At 45.9% G+C, this 24246-nt stretch overlaps 1 protein-coding gene across 8 annotated transcripts in view; it reads left to right on the top strand.

Annotated features, from left to right (window-relative positions):
• Nucleotides 1-24246, top strand: part of ebf3b (EBF transcription factor 3b) — a 65584-nt gene that overhangs the window by 3330 nt on the left and 38008 nt on the right. For all 8 annotated transcript variants that reach the window (XM_015944871.3, XM_015944868.3, XM_015944870.3 and 5 more), the window contains exon 6: nucleotides 1570-1638. In XM_015944871.3, coding sequence (XP_015800357.1) covers nucleotides 1570-1638 — 69 coding nt within the window. The remainder of the gene's footprint in view (nucleotides 1-1569; nucleotides 1639-24246) is intronic.

The raw sequence follows: 24246 nt of genomic DNA, 5'->3' as shown, positions 1-24246 counted from the left end.
CAGCAGCTTGTTCTGTGGTCTTCCAGCAGCCACACACACACACACACACACACACACACACACACACACACACACACACACACACACACACACACACACACACACACACACACACACACACACACACACACACACACACACACACACACACACACACACAGCTGCTGTCATTTCCACCTTTGATATGATTTGCTTCTACTCTGATGTGAACCTGACAGTGAAAATGAGCTCGCTGTCTGCGTCACTGAAGGGAAATATAACAAACTTCCAGTGACAAAACATATAAATCCAGATTTCTCTCTTTATGTTTTCTGAAGAAGTGCATGAGTGCTTAAGCCTGTCACAGACAATCATCTATGCATGAATGCTGCATGCTACATCTCTTCTTTTAAGTACAGACTCGTTTCTCGGTTGATCCTACCTGTCATCACTGATCAGTGAGCCTTTTAGTGTCATTTAACCACATAAATCTCTGCTGCTCATGTTGCGCCGCTATTCATCGGTGTTACCGATACCAAAAGGAAAAAGTCCTTTTGTTGTTATTGTTGAGCTCAGCGTGAGCTTTGTGAACATTGAATTTGGATACTGTCGGTTAACCTCTCCTTTGTTGCACCGGTGCATTGTTCAAGTCGCCGGTGGAGAGCAGGAGCAGCATGAGAGTGATTTGTCCTTTTTCATGCATAAACTCATCCCTCACGCTCAATTTATACATGCATCCATCACTTATTTGTGACATGCAGAATATGCTGCTGGTGTAGAGGTAATTTATTTACTTTTATTTTGTCACGAGGAAGTGCATTTTGCAGCACTGGAGCATGTTAAACATCTAATGAATGTAATAAGAATATTTATATATACATATAATTTATTTTATTTAGAATAATTGTATTTTATTTGATGCTAAAACAGATAAAAAGTACCCCCTGTAAATAAGGGAAACTCAGACAGTGTGTGGTTGACTGACAGTTGCTTTGCACAAATTCTTTGTTTTTCTTTCTTGCACCATATGGCAGAAATCAATCTTATTCGCATATGTTTCTGTGTTTTCCTTCCAAATGGAAGCTGTGGATGATGCATTCGTTTATTTGAATTTTTACGCAGTTTTGATCCAAGCCCGAATCAAAGAAAGAAGTGAGAGGCAGCTGAAGCTGTAGGTTTGAGGGAGGAGATGGCTGGAGCATGTGTTGGAAGATAGATTAGTGCTTTTGAGGCCATAATTGATAAATGCCCTGCAGAAATATTGGTTGAGGGTGGCACCTTGCATCTCCCTCAGAAATAGCAGCTTGGCAATTAGAGGTAAACAAAAGCTGAAGCTGTGAAAAGTGACTCCCCTGCCTCCTGGCCCAATCCCCACTCCCCTCCCAACACTAAGCCAAACAACACAACATGTTGTTTGCACCATTTATTATTATTATTATTATTATTATTATTATCAGCCATCAGCATCAATGGAATTAGATAGATGAAGTCATGGAAATTTTAGGGAATTTTTTTAATTGAAAAAAAAACACACAAATATTTATTTTACAAAAGTATTTAATGGCTTTACATGTTTTTGTTTTTCTGCAGCCGATGCTGTGACAAGAAAAGCTGTGGAAACAGGAACGAGACTCCGTCAGACCCGGTGATCATTGACAGGTAGGCTGTGTGTGTGTGTGTGTGTGTGTGTGTGTGAACAGGTAATGAGTGAGTGAATGACTGAGTGTCACGTCGACTAAACAGATGACTGACTGAGTGCTTGAGCAGGCAAATGGATGAGCTTGTGAACAAATTGGTTCCCTCCCAGTGAAACCAGACAGCCCAGTAGGGCTGACTTGCAGCTTCCAGCCTCACAGTGTGAGAACTGTGGGTGATTCTGTGTGAGCGGCTGAGGGGCGTCTTTCCCAGGTACCTGTGCACCGAGGGGCGGCCACCACCTGGATGGGGTTTGCTCAATCACAGGTGGTTCAATCATGCTGGGAATAAGCTCTAATTAGCCCAGGCAACTTTGCATTTATTTGGCTGGCTTCCTGCCTTTGTTTGTGACAGTGATGCTAACACCGTCAATAATTGCTTTTCACTCACTGCCTCCTTCTCTCAACTTAGCTGTGAGCTAGATGCCATTAAACATCTATTTTTTTAAAAGGACAAACATTTCACATCTGCTGTTTTTGGGAACACACAAAAAGAAGAAATGCATTCATACATGTACATTTCCCAGTGAGGGTGGTTTTGTAATGGTTCATATATATATATATATATATATATATATATATATATATATATATATATATATATATATATATATATATAGTGTGTGTGTGTGTTGGATATGGAGGTGATGTAGGGGGTGCAGACTGAGCCTCCATCTCAATGTAACTCTCACCACGTCGCAGGAAAGACAGCAATGCTAATGTTTGACTAGCCGGAATCACTGTTTGCTTAGCGGAGAATGCCTGGTATCTGACAGAGGGGACAACTCTCTTATTAGTAATCAAATAGGGCTGAGCAGTTGTTGCTGCCACTCCACTCCAGTGGCTTCTCATGCATCAGGAAGTAGGAGCTGGCTGCCCTGGGAGCCTGGATGGATTACCAGAGCTACTGCTGTCTGAACTCAGACCCACACACACACACACACATGCAGATAAATGCAGACACGTACGAGGACACCAGTGCAGGCAGACAACCGTCCATGCACGATCCACGTGTGCTGAGGCAGAAGATACAGTCTTCTACACCAAACCTGTTAGTTAGTGGCATTTATTAAAGATGAAAAATTCAAACGTAAAACCGGAGACGTCGGCTTTGCCCGGATTTCCGTTGCTTTCATGTTGGCTTTGTGCTGCTCTGCTGCCTTTTTGGCTGTTTAAAGTTTCGCTCGTCATTGTTTCTTCAATCGGCGGGACAAAAGCGTGTAACTTAAGCACAATAAGCAAAGTGAATGCACGCAGAATTCAAGTGGAGAAGAAGGGGTGGGAAAATAAAGGAAAAACAGGGTTAAAAAGAAGCGGATGGATATTGTGAGCTCAACTGGCCCAGGGAGGACTCGGATTTTCATTGTGACGACTCTGAATGGGAGCAGAGTATCCCTTTCCTTGCACAATGAGCAGCTCTGTTGAAACACAAAAGCATATGTTCCTCATTAGACCCTCCCATTGTCTCCATGTCGTAACTATGAGCCCGTCAGCTCACCCTAACAGACCCACACAGGTTCCCAGTGACGGAGCGAAGCTCGCAGAGAAAGGTGCATGTGAAAGGTTGCAGAGTTTAGCAAGAGTTACGAACATGACCCGAGCACACTGTAGGCTCACTGCACGATTATTTAGTGCAATTACTTGACTCTTCTTGCACCGCACATGGCTAAGATTTCAGTTTAAGCCTCCTTGTTTTACAGCCGTTTCTGTTACATCTGTCATTTTCTCATGCACGTCATTAGAGGCACCTGTGCTGCGGTCGCTGCTGGCAGAAACTGATTATTTCCAATCGAGTCGAACACAGTTGAGTGACATAAACCTAGAGGAGAGGTTCCGATTGTTGAATCAAGCATGTCTCATCTGTCTACAATTACAGCATGAAACCCAGCTAGCACTGCCACATTTCATAGAGAAACAGTAGCGTGGCCGAACCTTAAGAAGCAGATTTGGAATGAATCATTGATGGCGTTCGTTCGTTCTCTGCAACATTTTCCCAGATGGTAAGAGGCGAGAGCACACACAGCTAGCTGGCACCTAGCGAGACATTAACTGGCGTTCCCATGGATCTGGCATATCCAACGGAGTTTGAGAAACTTATCATTCCAAATGTGTCCTATTTTCCTGCGGTCAAGCCAGACATCTGTTTACCCTATTTTCTCTCTGAGTTTTGATACAGATTTTCACTCAGATTTTTGAAGAGGAAGGATTCTCTTTAAAAAAAAAAGAGAGAGATGAGAAAACGTCGGTTAGATATAGGCCCAACAGCTGTCGCGAAGTTTCAGCCCTGCTTGGTCTTTAAATATTTCAGCAATTACATTTGATGCCATTGCATTATTCATATTCATTTTCTGAATGAAGAAAAGTGCTGTTTTTGTAACGTTCTGGGGGGGTTTTATGTGTGCTGGGAGTCAAGTTTTTAAATCTGTAGAAAAACTAGAAGTAGGTTTTCTTTTTTATTCAACTAAAATATGTGTATTATCTTTGTGTAATGTGATTATATTCCTCCATCTTCTGACATTAAATATGAAAATGAAAATTTCAAACCCAGTTGGTGCTCAAATTGAATTCATCTAGAGAGTAATTGCAGTGTTGTTGCTATGGCCGCATCGCCTTGCAGTTTGCATAAATCCAGCAGTGCTACAGATGTCACTTTTATAAGTTAATGGTGCTTTAAAGTAACTGGGGGTGTAGGTTTATTTAGTCAGTAATTTAAGTCTTTAGATTTATAGTGATGAGGCACCCAATATCTGATTAGATGGTTTTCCCGTTTACAGTGCGTGGAGTGTACACCCAAACATAACCTAATTTACGATGACTCCTCTGGTCTGGAATCTGTCTCCGCTCTTCTGCATATCGACTTTGTCTTCTCTTGTGTGAAAGATTAGATACATTGGCCAGGCTTCCACATGGATTTTGTAATAAGACAGCACATGTTGTTGAAAGATGAGAGAAAATGACTCATTCTGCCTGTTGGGGTTCAGAGGTCACGTTTTATTCTGGGAAGATTGGGCAATGGATGCGAGTGGAAGAGAGACGGACGGATTCGTGGCGTGGTGTTTTTTTACTCATGTGAACGCCGTGTTTCACACAGCTCAACATCCTGTTTCAGTTTACGTTGCCATTCACAAATAGTTTGTGGATGAGGGCTAAACATATCAGCTCGGCTTTTTTTTAGTGGCAATGGCACTCCCTTATACTTCCTGTCACAAAGGTCAAAGGGCAGTGACCTTTGGAGTGCAGCCCAGCCACTGAATAATTCATGGCATTGACTTGTTTTTCTCCTTATTTTTCCCCCTCCTGTTTTTTTTTTTCTATTTTTTTTTTGGTCAACACACATGGCTGTGCGGTGGGAGGCTTTTATTCATTTAGCTCATTTATAAAAGCCTCGCTGCACCTGTTTGTGTGTTAATGCAATTAAATGTTGGCCTAATGTAAATTTTGCTTAGCTTTCTGTTATGTCCCTCATTAGCGAGCCTGTATTTTCTAAACGACTTTGCGTTATCGTTCATTTGTGGAACACCTACGAGGTCATTTCCCAGAGTGCACTTGACTTGTTGTCAAGTTGTTTACCAGAAACAAAAGACTGCAGCCTTAGAACGTCTCGTGCGCCGCTCCCCCGGCCTTCTAGGAAACAAATCGGAAAATTTGCGTGCTCCCATCTGGTTTTTGCAAAAGCGTGATTACCTCCAAAAGCTGAACAAATGCCAGTATTTATAAGGTCAGCCCTTTATGTGGAAATGTGATGTAAATGAGAATCAGCGAAAGGGGACATTAAACAAAATTAAATTCATTGTCTCCTTTAATGTCATTTACATTTTTGGCTAAGCCCTGGACTGTCAAAGAGGATTTCTAAAACCATTTTAATTGCACATCAGCATTGGAAAAGGGGGTGTGTTTCTAACCAAGCAGCTGCCTTGATAACCTGCAAAAAGAAGTCTGTTTGTGCAGAAACTAAATGACGTGTTTTCACTGCATCTGCAGAGGGCCAATTAGGATGGCACTCAGTAGGTAGTGTTAATCTGGCAATCTGCTCCGAACGTTTTTAAATGAAAGTGAAACAACGGATAAGGTCGCTATTTCGGAGAAGGATTTCCTTTTCTTTCTTGCATTATACCACTGGGTGCAAAACTAGCCCTGCTGTGTTTTTATGCTTTACAGCGAGTCATTTAAAGATGCTAAATTGCACAGGAAGTTCACCTTTTTTTTTACATGCATGCAAACACCTGCAAACACCTAATTACCTCTGGCCTAATAATCCAAGTGGATGATTTATTTACGAATGTGTTGGGCGTAGTTCACGAGACAGATGTGAGTTTTTAACGCCCATTGAGGAGTGGGAGAATGAAAACGGCCACCCTTGCCTGAGTCGATGTGACGTTTGAGTGAAGCCTGTCTCCTCCCGCGCCAGAGTGGGAAGAGCAGGAAGTGTTGAGAGAGAAAGCTGTACTTGGCAGCTCTCCGTTGGCTTGCACTTGCCGGAAAATGAAACCCAGACCCTTTCTGCAGCTCCAGCCAGAACCTCCTTCCCACTGCTCCAGCATCCAGGATTGGGTAATACTGACTGTTCACTAAGCAAAACATTACCTCAAATTATTCTCACCCCGTTTTCTATTCCCTCCTCCCTCGTGTCAGTTTTATCGCAGTTTGTAAATGTCAAGACACGTACAAAGACGCACAGTATAAATGATATTTTCCAAATTATGCTCACATGTTTGGGTTCACATGAGTGGCGGCTGAATGTAACGTGGTGCCTGATGTTCCCGTGGGACTCCCACCTCATTGGGGTAGGATTCCCCAGTGGCATCAGCTAATGGCAAGACTTGACAACAGCAAAGAAGCCAGGGGTGTTGTGTTTTACTAGCGCTGAGCAGGGGTGATGACTTTAACATGTGTGCAGAGAGGAAGACGGAGATGTTTGTGCAGTACATGTGTGTCTGTGTGTGTGTGTGTGTGTGAGTGTGCATGTGTGAGTTGTACTAAAGAGAGAGGTGTGCAATACGAACGAGTGGCGCGGGCCAACAGAGCGACGGATTCGGCTCCAGCTTGACGGCAGTGAAAGACGAAACATGGTTCCACATGTGTTGAGAAAGAGCAGTCCATCTGTCCATGGAGACAACCCCTCCCCCTTCACCCCCCTTCTCTCTTTCCCTCTTTTCCTTCTCTTTCCTTTTCTTGCCCCCCCCCCCCCCCCCCCCCACACACACACACCACCCCAACCACCCACCCCCAGTTCACTGCTGACAGAAACAAGGCCAGAGCTGGGGTGATGAGATGAATGCTGGGCCAGAAGCAACACTAGACCTTGTACACACACACACACACACACACACACACACACACACACACACACACACGCACGCACACACACACACACACACGCACGCACACACACACACACACACGCACGCACGCACGCACACACACACACACGCACACACACACGCACGCACACACACAACCACTTGATTTTTAGTTCTAACTTATATGTTCTATAGTTTGGTTCATACCAGTGTTTTTGTTTGACATCTAGCACTAGAGCGATGTAAGCAATCTACTCTGATATAACGAAAGAAAACAATCTGTTAAAACTTATTCGCTTTCCTCAGCAGAGTGTTGCAACTCACCACTGTGGTAAAAACCATCCATTACTGAAATTAAACCTGAGCCCGATAACACGCGACACCATGTCTTAAACATTAGGCTGCGCCCCTTCATAATTAAACTTTCGGAGCTGTTTTGAGGATATTGTTTGGTCTCTTAAAAGTTATAATCAAATAGCATGAGCTGTCACTTCTGTGAATCCCATTTAGAGTCCCTCCAAACTGTATTTTTTTTATTGGACGTATTTTTTTTTGTCTTTTTAAAAAAAGGGTCCCGTTTCTTTAGCTTGGCAAGTTCTCCCTCTCATTCAGTCCTTATTAGGTTTCCCCTAATTGTCAAACAAACTGTTGGGTCAACCTCAGTTGTATCTGGCCGTAAAACAGCACATTAGGCCCTGGTGAGGGATATATGTGGTATTTCATCGGAGACGGAGTAATGCTGGGGTTTTACGGTTAAGTACCAGTTCACGCCCACGCCATTTGTTTCACATTAGAGTGAAGGTTTTGTAAATCAGATCAATATGTTCGCTGAGATGTGATTCCATGTTGGGATCTCCCGAGTCGTTCCTTCCTGGAGTATTTTTCTTAGAGGACCGCTTGTCGATGCACACTCCCCTCCTCCCTCTCCTTTGCCCTTCCTTCCCTTTTTCTCCACCACCTCTGCCAGTCCCTCCCTCCACCCTCACCTCAATCCATTTCCATTTTCTGAATGTAGCAATTTGCTGTGTGACACGGGCCAGATTAGGATGGGAAGCAGTCTGAAGATTTCATCGGACATGGTCTTGCACCCGCTGGTGTGAGGTCACAGGACAAAGACGGGGGAATTCAGGGATAGGGTCATCAGTTACCTCTCGGGGAAACGAGCTGGTCTGCTGGCTGCTCCGTCGGCCCCAGGGGCGCCTGGGATGTATCGGAGGAGAAGCCCCAGAGAAAGAGCCCTGAACCAGTGTCATTTATTAAAAGTGACAAGTTATTTCTAACTATAGCTCTGTTTTTATTGTTTTACAATGCTGTCATTTGGAACGGTGCCCCTCTATTCAAGCACCACAAACAAGTGACGAATGAACCAGGCGACCGGCTCGTTTCTTCTTTAATACATACACAAGCTTGATGCACTTAAGCAACACCTGTTTTACGTTAAATTGTGTTATGTGTCTCGCAGATCTGATACATTTAAACAGTTGTGCAGGTTTGATACAGATCGGCTGCTAGATGAGCATAGCGGGGATATTTGACCATTCACCAGTTTTCTCCAGGACATTTGTTCAGCAAATTAATAACAGCTTATAGAATGGATCTCCAGTTGACCTCCGCATAATCAGTTCCAGAAGTTCCATGGGACAGGACTGCAGTGTGTGCATGTGTGTGTGTGTGTGTTTCACTGTTAGACTTTTTGTGCTCTGGAATTTAATTTAATGACAGAAAAAAAAAACATTCACACAAGAACGTTTATTCAGTGTTCAACCAAAGTTCCTCATCGAGGGTCACTAAGGCACTCTGTCCCCCCAACTCTTTTTTTTTTTACTGCCTGCCCCAAACTGCGTTAATGATATATGACAGAAATTTCCTTGTGCTGGTTCAGTGGCAAGAAAGGTCCTGGCTAGTCTATATCAATCCATCTGACTTATGTTCCCATGTCTTGAATTACCGCTTGATGGAAACCTGCTGCGAGCTTCTCTTGCCAATTGAAATCAGATCTCCTCCACAGCCTGGTGTGATATTGATCCATATTCAACACCCAGGCTGCGGATCGATCAGTATCGATTTACAATAAAAAACACTCCTCTGCTTGTTCAGCACTGCGATCGATTCGTTAAAGCAAAGAGGGGGGGGGGTGGGAGGGTGGATGCAAAAAGAAGAAAAACAGAACTGTGCTTTTTTACCATGCTGTGACCAGCTGGAATATAATATATATATATATATATATATATATATATATATATATATATATATATATATATATATAATACAAGGGGATGTGTCATTTTAGCCGAGGAGCAGGATTTTAGGTGACTGAACCCTAACCACATCAGCGACCGGTTACCAGGAGCAATGATCCTCTCTTCCAATGAGAGTCGAACCAATAAAGATGGCTTAACGGGACGATACTTCTGTAAGGACTCATTTATTGATAGAGGTGTGTCTGTTTCTGAATTAGTGGCACATCTGCGCTGCAGTCGGCTGCACTAAAGCTGTCACATCAAATCTATCACAGGATTGAAACAGAACGCTAAAAGTGGTGGATCACTTTAGCTTGATTTCAGAGCGTTAACACAATGACACGACTTCCGGTGGTTTGCATATTAATTCATTTCTCATTGTCTAACCCTCCTACACACACACACACACACACCCACACACACACACACACACACACACACCCACACCCACACACACACACACACACACACACACACACACACACACACACACACACACACACACACACACACACACACACACACACACACACACACACACACACACACAGACACACACACACACACACACACACACACACACACACACACACACACACACACACACACACACACACACACACACACACACACACACACACACACACACACACACACACACACACACACACACACCCAAACTGGGCCACAGCCTCCCACACCGTCCCCAAATAGGAGCCGGTACAGTACCGAACACGCTGGAGCAGACCAAGACGACCCGCTGAGCTCCAGCCAGATCCACTTTCCTCCCTGTCACATCTTAGCCCTAATCTTTCGGACTTCCTCCCTTCTGCCAAATAACTGTTTCCATCCAGCAGGTCCCGGCATTGGCTCAGGCTGCCAACATCTGAAAGTTATTATCCCCAATCTCTGACATCCAGAAGTTTACAGTTATATAATGATGGGGAAAACCACATGTCCCCAGAGGCAGAGAACATTTTTGAGATGCCTCCCCATCTGGGGTTTTTGGGGGGGGGGGGGGGGGGGGGGGGGGGTGTCTGCCCATTTTGGGCTAAAGTCAGAATGGCAAGCAAGCAGATATTTTTTGTAATCCTTCATATTTTCGACCACTGTAACAGGCCAGTCTGGGAGTCATTATATGGGGTGATAAAGCAAATCCAATTGGGTCAAGTTCCCTTCTGCTCTGCGCCGGTGGCATCGGCTCTCCCTGCCTCGCTGCTCGTCCCTGACTGTGTAAGTGGCGGTTGTTTGTTTGTCCTGGAGAAGCGGGGCTGGGGGACTAATGCAAGCCCGGGGGCCAGCCAGGTCGGAGGCGATGGTAAACCCGAGCCGCCTGGCGTAGCTGTGCTCCCTCGTTGCTGGCTCGGCCTTGTTTGGACTGCAGCTCCGATTTGCTTTCTTAGAGGGAAGTTGAGCCTCCGTAATCACTGAGCCCTTCGCTCGGGCGGGGAGTGCAGCCGAGACCAGAGGGAGTGATGACATAGGTCCGCAGAGGCCTGGCCCGGTCCACCCCTGCTGCTCTTAGCATATTTATTTTCTCTTCTCATTGCACGGTTTAAGTCACACCGTATTATGTTCGGACCTTGTGCACGTGCATGAGGCGCTCAGATGTGATGAGGTGCATGGTGTAAGCTGTAGGCTTTGTTTTTACTAATAAAGCCAGGGATTAGTGCCTTGCTGACCTCAGTGTAAACTTTATTAGTCTGTTAATCACATACTTTAGTTATGAAGCAACCCTACCTTGTGTGGAAGTGCTTGCACAGACATAAAGTTCAGGCCCGTGGGAAGCTGCCTGCTTTGCACTCGGTTATTGAATCAACTTCGGTTTTGCTTGGATAAATGTGTGTTCTAGAGTCAAAATGTACAAATTTAGATACGTTAAAAACCCATCTGGACTCTCTTCATGAATGTTTTATTCAGCGTGACCACTCGGTTTTGTTTTGCTATTGAAATGGATTGTCGATTCGAATAGAGTCAACCTGGTGGGCCAATCTCATCGTAACCAGTGGAGAGTGAAAGCCATCGCTGACGCACAGGCTCACCAGAACACACACCGAGATTGGACGAGGGGGCAGTGAGAGCGAGGGTGCGTTCTCCAGATGGAGATCCCAGATATGTGGGGAAATGTCCGGGACGTTTTCCAGGGTTTCCATAATGGGAATCTACCCCGTGCTTGCTTATTAAGTTGTGCACACAAGGCGGAGGGACAAGAGAGATGGAAAGGAGAGGAGATAAGGGCAGGCAAGGCGAAAGACAGACAACCTGCGTACACTCACCTCTCTGTTGCGGGTGTCAAGCAGACCCTGTTGGAGAAATCACAGGTCATGTGGATAGATGATTGTCAAAGCTTCACCTTGATAGAGGGCTTTCCCTTTCCCCCCTGTGTATGTGTGTGTGTGTGTGTGTGTGTGTGTGTGTTTGAGCCATCAAGGCATGCGATAAGATTTGTTTTTGTTTTCCGCTAGAAAGAGAGAGAGAGAGAGAGAGAGAGAGAGAGAGAGAGAGAGAGAGAGAGAGAGAGAGAGAGAGAGAGAGAGAGAGAGAGAGAGAGAGAGAGAGAGAGAGAGAAAGTATGACGTTCCGGTCAGGGAGGTCGTCTCCAGGGGTCAGGAGGGTCACAGCCTTTTTGGTACCTGAGTAACCTCACATGGCTAAGCCATTTCTCAGCCTCAGCGAAATGATGGTGGGGTGCAGAGGGGAGGGGGAGGGGTGAAGGGGGTGGGCAGGAGAATGATCTATCAGCAGCAACAGCAGACATGCAGACAGCATGGCAGCTACTGCAGCTAAACAGAGTGAGACAGATAGGCCGAAGTCTCTCATACGTAACACCAGAAGCTTTAAGAAGACAGCGCTGAGTGTTATGGATGCTTGACATTGACCTCTGCTACACACACGGTGAATTCATCAAGGTTGTAGGTGTATTTGTTTGTAAATTATTCAGTTCTCGGTGCGAAATGCCACTTTCCTCACACAAAACTCGCCACTTTTGTGAGATAAAAACAATCTGTTTCTGGTTGTCCCCTTTGTGCCTCTTGTCAGCTGTTTCCTACAAGGCTTAGAATTTAGGTGATCATGTTTCCAACACTGTCAGTTCTATCAAGTCGAATCTACTTTAAAAAGCAAAGGGGAAAAAAACATCTCTGAAGCGTACATTTTTCTCTAAGAGAAATATTTGTGTACAGATAGGCCTGTCATTCTGTGAAACAACATTCATGATTCTTTTATTGGTGCTCTGCCATCACCCCCTCTCTTCCCTCTGTGGAAAAAAGGGCTAGTCTACAAAGTGGCTTTTTGTCGTTTGAGAGAAGTAAACTTCATCAGGTCGACGGCGAGGTGTGCTTCACATGTCACTCAGTCGAGCTCTCTCCTAATGAAATGCTGCATACAGATTTCTGCCTGCGGGCTCAGGGGGATAAGACCGTGGTAACAGAATGAAACAAACCCCTTCCCATTCCCTTCACTCGCTCACACACACACACACACACAGAAGCACATGCACGCACAAACACACTTGCTGGAGAGCATCCATGTGAAGAGATCCAAATCTGCAATTTATTCAAATATTGATATTTCTACTTGTCAGGAGAAAGGTGCCTTGAAATTTCCTCTGAGTACTCCTGTCAAAAAAATAGCAGGAAATATGTCAGATAATTCATAAATGGAGTTCAGCGCTGCAAAGTCAGTTGGGAACAGCAAAAATATATATATATATATATGCTTGTCAATGAAGAATAGGAGCAATATTACAGAGCCTGCTGCTCATTCTTCCATCATGTCAAGCAAACAGCTTTTGCAGGCCAATGAGTGTTTGTTTCACAGCCTGTGTGTGTGTGTGTGTTTGTGTATTTGCATGTATGTTTGTGTATGTCCTCCACTTATGCATGTGAATGTGCAAAAGCTTTGGTTATGTTGAGACTCCTACTTAGATGTGTTTGTTATCTTTTTCCATCAAGACACCCCATTTCCCGTCCCAAAGCAGCCAATGGGAATGTGTCCATTTCTTTTTTTTTTTCTTTTCTTTTCTCAGAGGTCCGTAACCGGACGCTGGTCTCCATGTGGTTTGAATTAGGGCCCCCTGAAACTGTGAAGGACGCCTCGAATGACGTGAGGCACTTGCAGACCAAATTCCAATCTGCTGAACGGTGGAGACAAGAACTCTCCGGAATCCTCCGAGATTTTTTGGCTTAGGCCCTCCAGCGATTTAAACAGGGCGGAAACCGAAAACTCAATGAATCATGTGGCAATGTCCCATGAAATCTTTCACTGCCGTGTCACACCCTTGTGAAAACCCCGATCAGCTCGAGCTTCGCTGTTAAGAACTTTTCCAAAAAGAAAAAGACATCCTCATCCTCTCTCCTGTTTATTAAACTCAACTTTCGACACTTTGAGCAGGAAACTGTCACCCCCCCCCCCCCCCCGTTTCTGACTAAATGGCCATTTTTGTCATGATGTATCCCTTGACCACTCCGTGCCAAGGGAAGACAGAATAGGATCCCACATATCTTCCGCGGTCATGTGATGCCATAGTTCATAGCGGTTGATGAGATGCAGTTTGGCACAGCTTGGGACCCATCTGGGAGATGCAGATACGCAGACACGAGAAGTATTTTACAGCATTGCATCTGCGCACTTGAAGAGCTATTTAGCATATGCTGCTATACAGGAGAATGGGATTTGCTGTTGCCAGCTGCAGATTAGACTTCATTTCTCCAAAATCGGACGGAGCAGCTGATCCGTGGTGGAAAACGTGTTAATGCATCATGCTATTTAATATTGCACTTAACGCCGTCTGCATGAGATATAGTGAATTAGATGAAAACAAAAGCCTCAGTTTCTGTATTTTTTTGCACCAACAACAATAATAGCACAAAGCAGTGAAACAGCAGAGCTGGCAGCACTGCTTGTTTTGTTTCTGTTTGCTTTAGCAGAAGAAGTCAAAGCCCACGCTGCTGCTCTGACTCAAGTGGCTGATATGTCGGGCCATCTAAGGCATGGCAGGCGGTTGACAGTCCATGCAGCCTGTCTACCCACAGGACATCTCCACACAGTGTGTCCACAGTGGGGCCAGCGCTGTCATCTGGGCCCACTATGGACCAGTGCTCTGCTGACAGTGAGAGGGTAAACGTTTACCACCTCAATCCCCCATTAACTCGGTGAAGGAACTTCGATCCTCTGTGAAAATAATGATATTGATTGGAGCTTGGCTTTACAAGCAAAACGGTTGCAACTAAAAGAGGGATGGGCCCCTGCATTAGAATACGGGATTTTCGAGGATAAAAGAGTGTTTGGATCTTGTTAAATTTTTCTTTTCCTCTGTCTCCCTCCAGCTTTCCCCCACCTCCTTGTCTCCTCTCTTTCTGCATTTTTATGTGTGTGTGTGTGTGTGAGTGAGCCCGCGTGTCTCTGAAGATTACCCTCCGCTATCCCCGCAATCAAACAACAAATGACAACATCATGGCTCAGGCCTTTCAAAATGCGACACAAAAAGTGTGTTGTAGCTACATTAAGTTGCAACAACCCCCTAATAGACCCTTGTGGGTTTTGTATCTCTCCCCTTTTCTCTTCTCTCTGCTAGGCTGTCACATACGCCCCCCACCCCACCCCCCCCCCCCCCCGCCCTCACAGTGCGAGCCTCCGAGCCTCGGTGGAGATCAGGAGCTCCCTGTCGGAGGTGCTTTGTCACGTAGCCCAGGGAGCGTGGAACTCACCCAGAGCTGTTGAACAAACACAAGCACAGGGGCTGTCAATAGCAGCTCCGCAAACTAATTGCCTGTCAAATGAACCGCCCTCGTTAAGCTGCCCTCACACACGCTCTCTCTCCCTCACACACACACACTAGCGTGCATGCACTGTGACGTTCATACGCTTACGTACACATGCACACACGGAGCCGATTTGACTCAAAGAGCAGTGATACCTTGTTAAAAGAGAAGACACACGAGTGGCACTTCTCTGTTTGCTGTCTTGTTTCTGCAGTCGTTACCAGCCTGTGTAGTGCAGTCACCGTGAGATCGCCTTTTTGTTATTATTAAGGGGAACACAGCATCGTATGGCATAGCTGATGTAATCCAAACTCATCCCCGCTCACCCTTCCACACATCAGCCAGTGTTATTTTTCAGTTGTTAAAGCCACTCATTAGATGGTAGCAGAGCTCCACATGCCAAATGTTATTGTTTTTGTGTTTGTTTTGCTTTTTTTTTCTCTCCCTCTCTCTCCTGAAGTCATTAGGCGGTAGCAGTGGAGTGCCCAGCGCCTTGTCTGGGTGCCTGTAACAGTGCTGTCGGACTGACACAGCTGGGGAGAGCAGCTTGAGGCTGCACGCTCAGGAATACACAGGGGTGTTCAAAGCCCCTCTCTGAATCCTGATCAGAGCGCTGCCCCGGCCAACTGATGGCCTATTAAATATACATGCGCAGAGGTCAGAGCTGGAGGTCCCGGCTTCCTCCCAGCCATGTGCACTTAAGCGGAAGGGCTGGGAAACAATAAAACCTCCTCTCTCTCCAGCGAGTTCTCCCCTGACACCCTCACCTCCAGTGTGTACGTCAAGTACAGTGCTCACCTAGCTCTATATTACAACTGCCTTTGTGAAAAGGCCAAATGATGCATTTTTTACATGGTTATTATATATTTATATTCAATAACACCGGGGCCGGTCTCGAGCCTGTCTGTCTCCTGGTACTTTTTCCATTGTCGCCGGTAAATAGCCTTGTTGTTCAAAAGCGGACACTGATCCTTGGTGTCGACCGCAGACCGAGATGACGAGGCGGAAGAGGAAAAAAGCCTCGTAAAGGCCGGTCGTGATTAACATATTCAGAGTGACACTCGCTCTGTGTTCGTTCGTTAAGCTCGGTCTGTCTGACTAATGAAGTGAAGCGGCAGTTTATCAATTAATCCAGCAGTGAGCCATTTGTGGTGGGGACAACCCTCGCGCCGGGCGTCACGGTGATCCAGTTTGGTGCCCTTTAACCTCCGGCGAGCAGGAGTTGTGTGACAATGATGGCAAGATTGCACGAGGCGTTGACTAGGGGTCTGCTAAACAGGATTTACCCCCGGCGTTTGGTGGCAAAGTGCAAAGAAAACCCCACCCACCACACCACGTAGAGATTGATCGGTTATTAAGGTCATGAAAATGCTTCCCAACAAACCGACAGAGGGGGTTTCAACATTCTCAGACTTCACATAGATCATAGCAAACAACTTAGTGCTGTCTCTATTAAAACAAGGCCTCCCCTGCCATTATCTTTCCCCCCACTGCTTCCTCCTCCATTTCACATTGTTTGTGTTCATTAAGACATGGACGACCTGCCTTGTCCACACATCAGACCTCGCTCTCAAGAGTAATTGCGATAGTCTTGCAGAGGATAATGTGGTTTAAACTCAGTATAGCCTGTCTATTAGGAGAGACATGATGGCAACCACAAATAATAAAGAACTATTTATTCCTCTCTCTGTGACGCTAACTAGGTAACATATCAAGGCAGCGTCGCTAAGGGTCTCTCTTACTGTCAGAAATGGCACCCTTCATCCATTCCCAACGGCCCGTGCCTCGACATCCCCGCTCTTCATTTTCTACATGAGCTTGGTCATAAATGCGCACACACCTCATATATATTTGATAGTTAATATTTATCCTCGCCGGGGAAGTGCACTTTACATGTGGTAACATACGATTACCTGCAATTCTTATAGCAAAGAAACAAAATCGATACGGATATATAATTCATGACAGAGGGGCTATCAGTTTTTATGGCTCTCTATCCAGCCTCATTAAAGTTTTATCATAATTGACTGCCAGCAAGAGTTTTTAAGGCGCGTTTCTCCCGTACTTTCTACCTTTAATAATTGAGTAAAGTTTAATTGGTTGTATTTTGAAGCGCCCAGCAGATGATAGGAGTCTCCCAAATTCAGAAGCATGAATTATAGAGTGTGATGCTATGCATTAACCTGTCAGTTTGTTCATTTGGTGAGACAGGGGCAGTGTGGAGCCGTTTCTCCAAATCGCTCCCCGAAATCGAATAAACCAACCCGGCTTCCTCCAAAAATTCCTTTTTTATGTCTCTCATTGCCGTGTTAATGTAGTGACACGACGCTGTCACTCAGAGCGCTCCCGTCAAGCGCCAGCCCCGAATCGACTCCCCTGATTGGTGGTCAACGTGTTCTCTTGAAGGGAGATTGACAGACGGAAAATTGCACTCTCAGATTTCACCCTCCATTCGTTGCAGTTGTTCTTCCACTCGTCAACTCTCCGCCGTTGCCTGAGACAGACAGAGGCTTTATCCATTAGCTGTTGGCGTGGCGGGTGGGTGGGCAGATTGAGGCGGGATGGAGGAGGAGATGGGGGTAGGAAGACAATCCTACATTTGAGCACTCTGAGGGAAAATCAATCATGTCATCATAAGTGAGAAGTATGGATGAATTTCATCAGCTGGTTCCTGTCCTGTTCACGCCGCTGGCTTTCTGACTGGCCTGTCCCTCTGATTGGCTTTCTCAATGACCCTTAAATCCAAGAACGGAGAGGATTTTGAAAACACTTTAATAAGAGAAATCGGACAGCACTTTCCCAGTTACAGTTTCCCACTTTGCCTGCTGTGGGAGGCCCCCAGTGGTTTCTCTTGACAAAGTGGTAATAGATTCACCGTAAGATTTTTTTTTTGTGGTGCCAAACCAGCATCTGGCCGTTTTGTAAGAAAATGTTTCTCAACTCTTTCCGTCTGCAGCAGATGTGATGAAGTGTTATAAAGGGCAGCCTCAGTGTGCCACTGAAAATTTATTTGATCATTTCCCCCATCATCTCACGAGGTCACAGATGAGCACTAAAAGCATCACAGGTGTATGGTGCGAAGCAATCAGAAGTGGACGAAGATGAAGACACGGGAATCGCAGATGAGAAATTGACAGCCGTTTACAGCCTTGTTGTGGACGTGAGCGACAGCGTGAGGGAGGGGAAAGTGAAGAGGAAGGAGTGAGGAGGAGACGGAAAAAAGGGGAGAGTTAAAGAGGCGATAAATTTAATGGAAAAATCAAATACAAAACAAATTCATTCCTCTAAACTTGATGCTCCTGCCGCTCTTTCCTTGGCTTCGGCTAAGCCTCAGAATAAACTGTCACTCCTTATCGATTGCATCTGAATTGTTACCGAGATTTCTGAAAAGTAGTCTTGACACCCACCCGTGCGAATCGTAATCTTGGGAGATGAGAACGTCTAGAGTGAGCAGCTAACACCCCCGGAGTTCAAATAAAAAGAGGCTTTTCTTTCTCACCCCTTTTCAAATCCACGTTAACGCACTTTGGCGAATTACAAATTCAACGATGAACAAGTTCGAGCGTAGGGATGTGCTCAGGTTGGATGTTTGTATCACCTTAGCCAGCGGAGGCTTAATATTTCGTCACGGGGAACGTTTATACACAGCAGCTGAGCGTGAAATGTTTGCACGCCATTTGTTTGCCGTTTGTGATGGAGACGACATGATCAGAAAATCAATTCACTTCACATTTGGTTTCCAACAAGCGGCTAAATGACTGCTGTCGACAGCAGCCGTTGAAATTCATGTATCATGGTATGGCTCATTATATTCTGATGGTGTATTAATTATGGGTATAGATGGAGAGTGGTAGCCTTGCTGCTGTGTGCCAGGGGGAGCTCGCCTGAGGAGGAAAAGCTCCGCTTGTATCCACTCATCCCTCAGCTGACAGGCCTGCTCCGGGAGAAAAGGATTTCTCCGGATTGAGTGCCATTTTCTCTTCTTTAACAAGGAAATTAGTGTGTAAAGGAGATCTGTCAGGATAAAGTGCAGCTTGACTGGCGCCGCCCTCCCCTCCTCTCTGTCTTTCTTTTCCGCCCTTCTCCCTCTTCCCTATCCCGTAACCCGCTCTTCACCTCGTTCTCGCCTTCTCTCACTCAATCTGCTTCTTTCCTTCCCTTTTCTCTTTCTTCTTCCCTTTTTTTCCTTTCCTCCTCCACTCAATGGCTCCCTCAGGGGATCTTCCTTGAGCATTAGCAGAACACATCCAATGTCCCAGCTACATGATTTCATGATATGATTTGTACCGGGGATTTGCAATAATCCGCAAATAAAGTTGAAAGTGAATGACTCTCAATAAGAGAAGCAGACAAGCAAAACCAACCCTTTTAAGATTTTCTTTATCTTTAATGGCATGAAAAATGAATTTGTCTTGCATTAGATCACAACTATTTAGGAATGACGGCTCGGGTGTGTTGTTTTGTCTTTGGCTTTTATGATCATGATTAATTCCTGCACAGGAACCTCGGTGAAATACATAATGCAGCACTCTCTCATTTAAATGTTCAGTTCCTCTGCAGTTGCAAAGAGCACGGTAGCTCATTACACATTGCCCGTGTGTGCCTGGGAGTTGGAGTACGCCAGTGTCTCACTTGTAGTCAAAGATTCAGTATCTGCAGCTTTAGCTGGATGTCACGAACAGACGACCGGCTACGTTGGCCTCGTGTTAGTCCCTTTGTTTTGTCTAACTTTTTAACTGGAGTAGATGGACAGGGATGAGCCCCCCTTTGGCACGTTTTAATAAGTCTGCTTCAAAGGTGCAGAGCGAGGGGAGAACGAGAAATCAAAACATCTGGGTTAATTTGAAATGTTCTCTGCATCTGTGATGGGAAGCAGCCTCACAGGTAAGTATGGGAGACAATTAGGGAATATCCGTAAGTGCAGGGGCTGCATACTAAAAAACGCAAATCGCTGTTTCCCCATCTGGCCCCCACTGTGCCGAGAACTGCAGCTGAGGTCCGATTTCACCCGTCAATCACGACCGCCTCGCTGTGGGGTGTGTGCCCTGGTGAGAGAGCCTACCCCCAAGTCATTAGCACACACAGTCAAACTGTACTGAGAACTGCCCTGCGCCGCTCTACTCAGCACCGCGGTTTAAATATCCCCAGCCTGTGACAGGATCAGTTTAGCGATCTGTAGGATTGATCTCCTCTTTAAAGTTTTGCCTGAGGCGACTCTAATTGGGAACGAGGCTGCCTCCCACTCCCCTCTCTCCCTTAACTGTCAGTCTTGGCTTTGTTTACTGAGGACATGCCCAAACCTATTTACTCAATAATGAGGAGACGTGGTGGGGATGCTGCTGATCACATTGAGGCCCCCAGCGGGACTCCTTGCACGCTGGGAAGGGCAGGAACATCAGTTTGGACTTTTCTAGCTGGTAAAAAGTTAGCACATGCTGTCACTGTAACGCACAGTTATTCCTCTTCGTTTATCTCATTTGGTTCCCGTGCCTTGATTTGTCGAGCGCTTCATTTTCGCCTCTGGGAATCGATTGTTTTCCTCTGGCAAATGGTGCATTTATCTAAAATAGAAATGCATTTAAAAGACGGGGCACCTCAGCGGCACACTTTTACACATCTATACTGCCCTTCATATGTTTTTGTGTCATCTGTGAGGAATAAAAGCACACTCCAAACCTGTAAGGCGCCACTCGAGCGCATGGCTGTGGAGTGGGACTATTTATGACTGAAGTGTTTTGGCCTATTGGCCTATTTCCTTGTCTCTTTTGGCGGATTCCTTAGATTCTCACTCTCATTTAGGTTGTTTTCATTTGCGGTGAATGACAAAGCCTTTGGTGTGGCGAGGCTATAGAATCCATTGATGCCCATTGGGATTATGAATGATGAAGTGGAGAAGCCGCCGCTATCAGAGGGACACAACACTGCTCTTAATAGAAAAGCATTTAGAGAGGCAGCGGGGAGGAGGTGGTGGTGCTGGGAGGGCTTTCTGACACTCCGCTGATAAGAGGCAGCTCTTCAGAGGTGGTTGTGTGTACAATGAAACACGTTGATGGGGATACAATGACACACATGTTGCGTCTGACAGCCGCGTGATTTAGATGTGCAGTTGGAGAAGAAGGAGGAAAAAAAAACCTGGACGGCAGAACAGAGAGCTCAGCGACACGATGCACTCGACACGGAATTTTGTTGCGAGTCAGCCTGAGAGTGTTTCTACTTATTGGTTTGATTCGAGAAAAAAGACGCTGTCATTACTCATAAGCAGCCCTCACAGGCTGAGGAGGGAGAGGAGGAAGGACGAGAGAAGAGCTAGCTGTGTGGTGGCACGGGAGTGAAAGAGAGATATTCAGAAAGGAAGAGCTGTCAGTTTGAGGAATGAGCCTGATAAGGAAAAGGGACTCGGCAGATGGGCGGAAGGAACCAGGAGCACACTTCTCAATTAAACATGTAAATACCAAAAGCAGGCAGCAATCGAAAAGGGAAAGTTGAGTAAACACAGCGCCGTGCTGTGTTTACAAGCTCAGAACACAACCACCTTTGCCACTTGTTTTAGTTATTGCAGTTCCAGGGAACTCCTTAATCCAGCTTAACTTCTGCTTCATCATGTTATATCTCCATTTTTGTGTTTTTTATCACCTCCCGTGGCTAAATTGAATCACGCAGAGTCAGATTCTCTGAAAAGCTGCACACCCACCGAGAAATCTTGATAAAGATCTAATTATGCCATCCACTTCGCCCATTGTTGTAATTTCTCTATTTTAATATTTCCCCACTATTCTTTTTTCTATCACTTCTACATATTTGCCCCCACCTCTATAAGTGCGCCCTGCTGTGAACTACAGGGAGTATCTTAAATACTTCTGTAGGCAGTGTCCCTGACATTAATAACAATGAGCTTGGCATAACCACAGTACGTTCTCAGGGTAGATTCACAGTTTGACATTCAGCCCAGATGCTATCGTGGAGCCTCTGTGTTTAAGACCGCAGAGAAGACAGACATCTGTCACTTGTTACCTTTGAAGTGAATAAAAGAGGGATGCAGAAAAACACAGTGGACAAAAGGCCATTCTGGCCACAGACCCTCAGTGTTTACAAACGGAAAGAAAGAGTGACAGGAGAAACTCAAGATGAATGGATCGCTGCTGTTGATCTCGCCTCCTCATTGCGTGTGCTAAGTTATTCTGTGGCTGCTACCCCAGCGGGGGGTGTGGGGGAAACAGGAAGTTGAGAGAGGGAGGCAGAAGCAGACAGGAGCGCCTCAAGGACTGCAGCCTGCATGGGAACGAAAACAACGCACTGTACACTTCTCTGACCTGCGGTATCAACCATTACATGTGTGAGCATAATCCACCTTTTAATGAGTGGATGATGCTAGACCAAAGCAATATTTGCAATAATGCTGATTTACCGCGTCGAAATAACGGCGAGCGATTGCATTGGCTGCTATTTGAGCAGAGCGTAGATTAGGAGATCCGAAGTGTAAAGAAAGGCAGTTTATACAATTATTAGAACAATGGCCACATCCATTTATCTTCTGTCATGTCTCCTTAGACCTGTTTCTATTTCAGGTTGCACGTCAAGTGAGAGCAGCTATATCTGGCTGGCAATTAAGCTGGTCCTGCCTCCCCTTGATGCTTGATTAGTCCGATTGATGGAGGAGGCCATATGTGGCGGTGTCAAAACTTGGCAGCCAGTCTCCATCCTCTCAAATGAGAGGCAGGCAATAAAGAGGCAGGCTGCCCAGAGTGGGTGCACGTATGTGAGGCCTGCAGCGCCACGATTCGGTCCCTGTGAAATGTAGCGTTTTCTCCAGGGTTCTGCGGGGCGCTGACCGCTGCAGCCAAGTTCTTGTCTGGCCAGAGGTGGCCACCGGCTAGGTGTGTCACTGTACCAAGCCCCCTGGGGTGTGAGCTCCAGGCGAGGTGTAGGGGGTGTGCGTGTTGTCATGGAGGGGGGGGGGGGGGGGGTGTTAGAGAGCTGAGAGATATGGCCCCCTTCCCAATCTTGCTCGGAGACAACAAAAAGGGAATGCTTGAGAAGGGGAAGCAGCGGGAGGAGAACACAAAGACAAAGGCACGGGCAAGGTCAGTGTAGCTAATGGGCCTGAGCCGTAGGCTGCCTGGGGCTAGGCACACTTCTGTTCTCCCTCACACACTGGGCCTTCAAAGACCCTTCAGTCCACCCCTCTCCTCCTCTCCTCCGTCTCTTCCACTCCTCTTTCACCCGTTTCCCCACTTCCATGGGCGACACTTCCTCTCTTCAAAAGAATGTGCACAGGTAGTTTTAATGACTCCTTTCCCACAAAAAGTCCCTCAAATATCCACTTATTTAGTGTATCAACAATTGTGATGGTAATACGTGATGTATCTTTGTCCAAGATGAAATAATACCTCGCAGCATTTAGGGAAAAAAAAACATAAAAAATTTGGCCTTTTTTGAAAACCTAGACAGCGAAGAATCCTCCAGTTTGTCGTCATTAGCTTCAAGGTAGGTCCAAAGAAGTGCTAAGAGGAAGTGTTGGAAGGAAGGAGGAGGAGGAGGCGGCGTGTTGCTGTCAGGTTGGCTGGCTGGTGTTGCTTGGCTCCACTCGAGGGCTCCTTTAATGTGCAGCGGAGTAGAATAAGTGAGTGGCTGTGGGCACCAGCTGAGCTCACTCTCGTCTTCGCCTGGTAGCTGAGGGGTGAGCCGCTGCCACCTGACACTGGGCACGCGGCTCAGAGCTCCTCTTGGCAACGAGGCACAGCACACATGTCCCCTCATTTGGATGGAGATTCAGACACAACACACAAAAGCTTTACCCCCCACCCCCTCGACCCTCCTCCTCCTCCTCCTCATCCCCTCACTCAGTCTCTCCTTTCCCCTCTTGCTTCTCTTTCCTCCTCTTCCTTTTGGTTTTTGACAGCATCATAATAATCTGAGTATCTTCTTGATCATGCCCCGTGTTTTTTTCCTTTTCTCCCCGCTTTCCTTCCTCATCTTCTCCGAGACGAGTTTGAAATTGCCTGCGTCAGGACTTTGCTAATTAAAGTCATACTTTCAAAAATGCCATAATAACTGTTAATTAGCTTGATGCTATTTTCAGCATAATTTGCTAATTAGTGGAAAACCTGTACAGCGTTTCTCTCTAATTACAGTATGGCTCTGCACGGCGCATCTGTGCCTTGACTCCAAATGATACCATTACAAAGTCCCGTATTACGCATTCTCTCAAAACAGTTAATTGCCTCCACAGATAGTGAGATACTTCAGTCAGCTGATTTTTATGGTAATAAAT

Source organism: Nothobranchius furzeri, chromosome 12, assembly GCF_043380555.1.
Source record: "Nothobranchius furzeri strain GRZ-AD chromosome 12, NfurGRZ-RIMD1, whole genome shotgun sequence".
NCBI classification, from domain to species: domain Eukaryota; kingdom Metazoa; phylum Chordata; class Actinopteri; order Cyprinodontiformes; family Nothobranchiidae; genus Nothobranchius; species Nothobranchius furzeri.
This window is presented reverse-complemented; position numbering and strand designations above follow the sequence as displayed.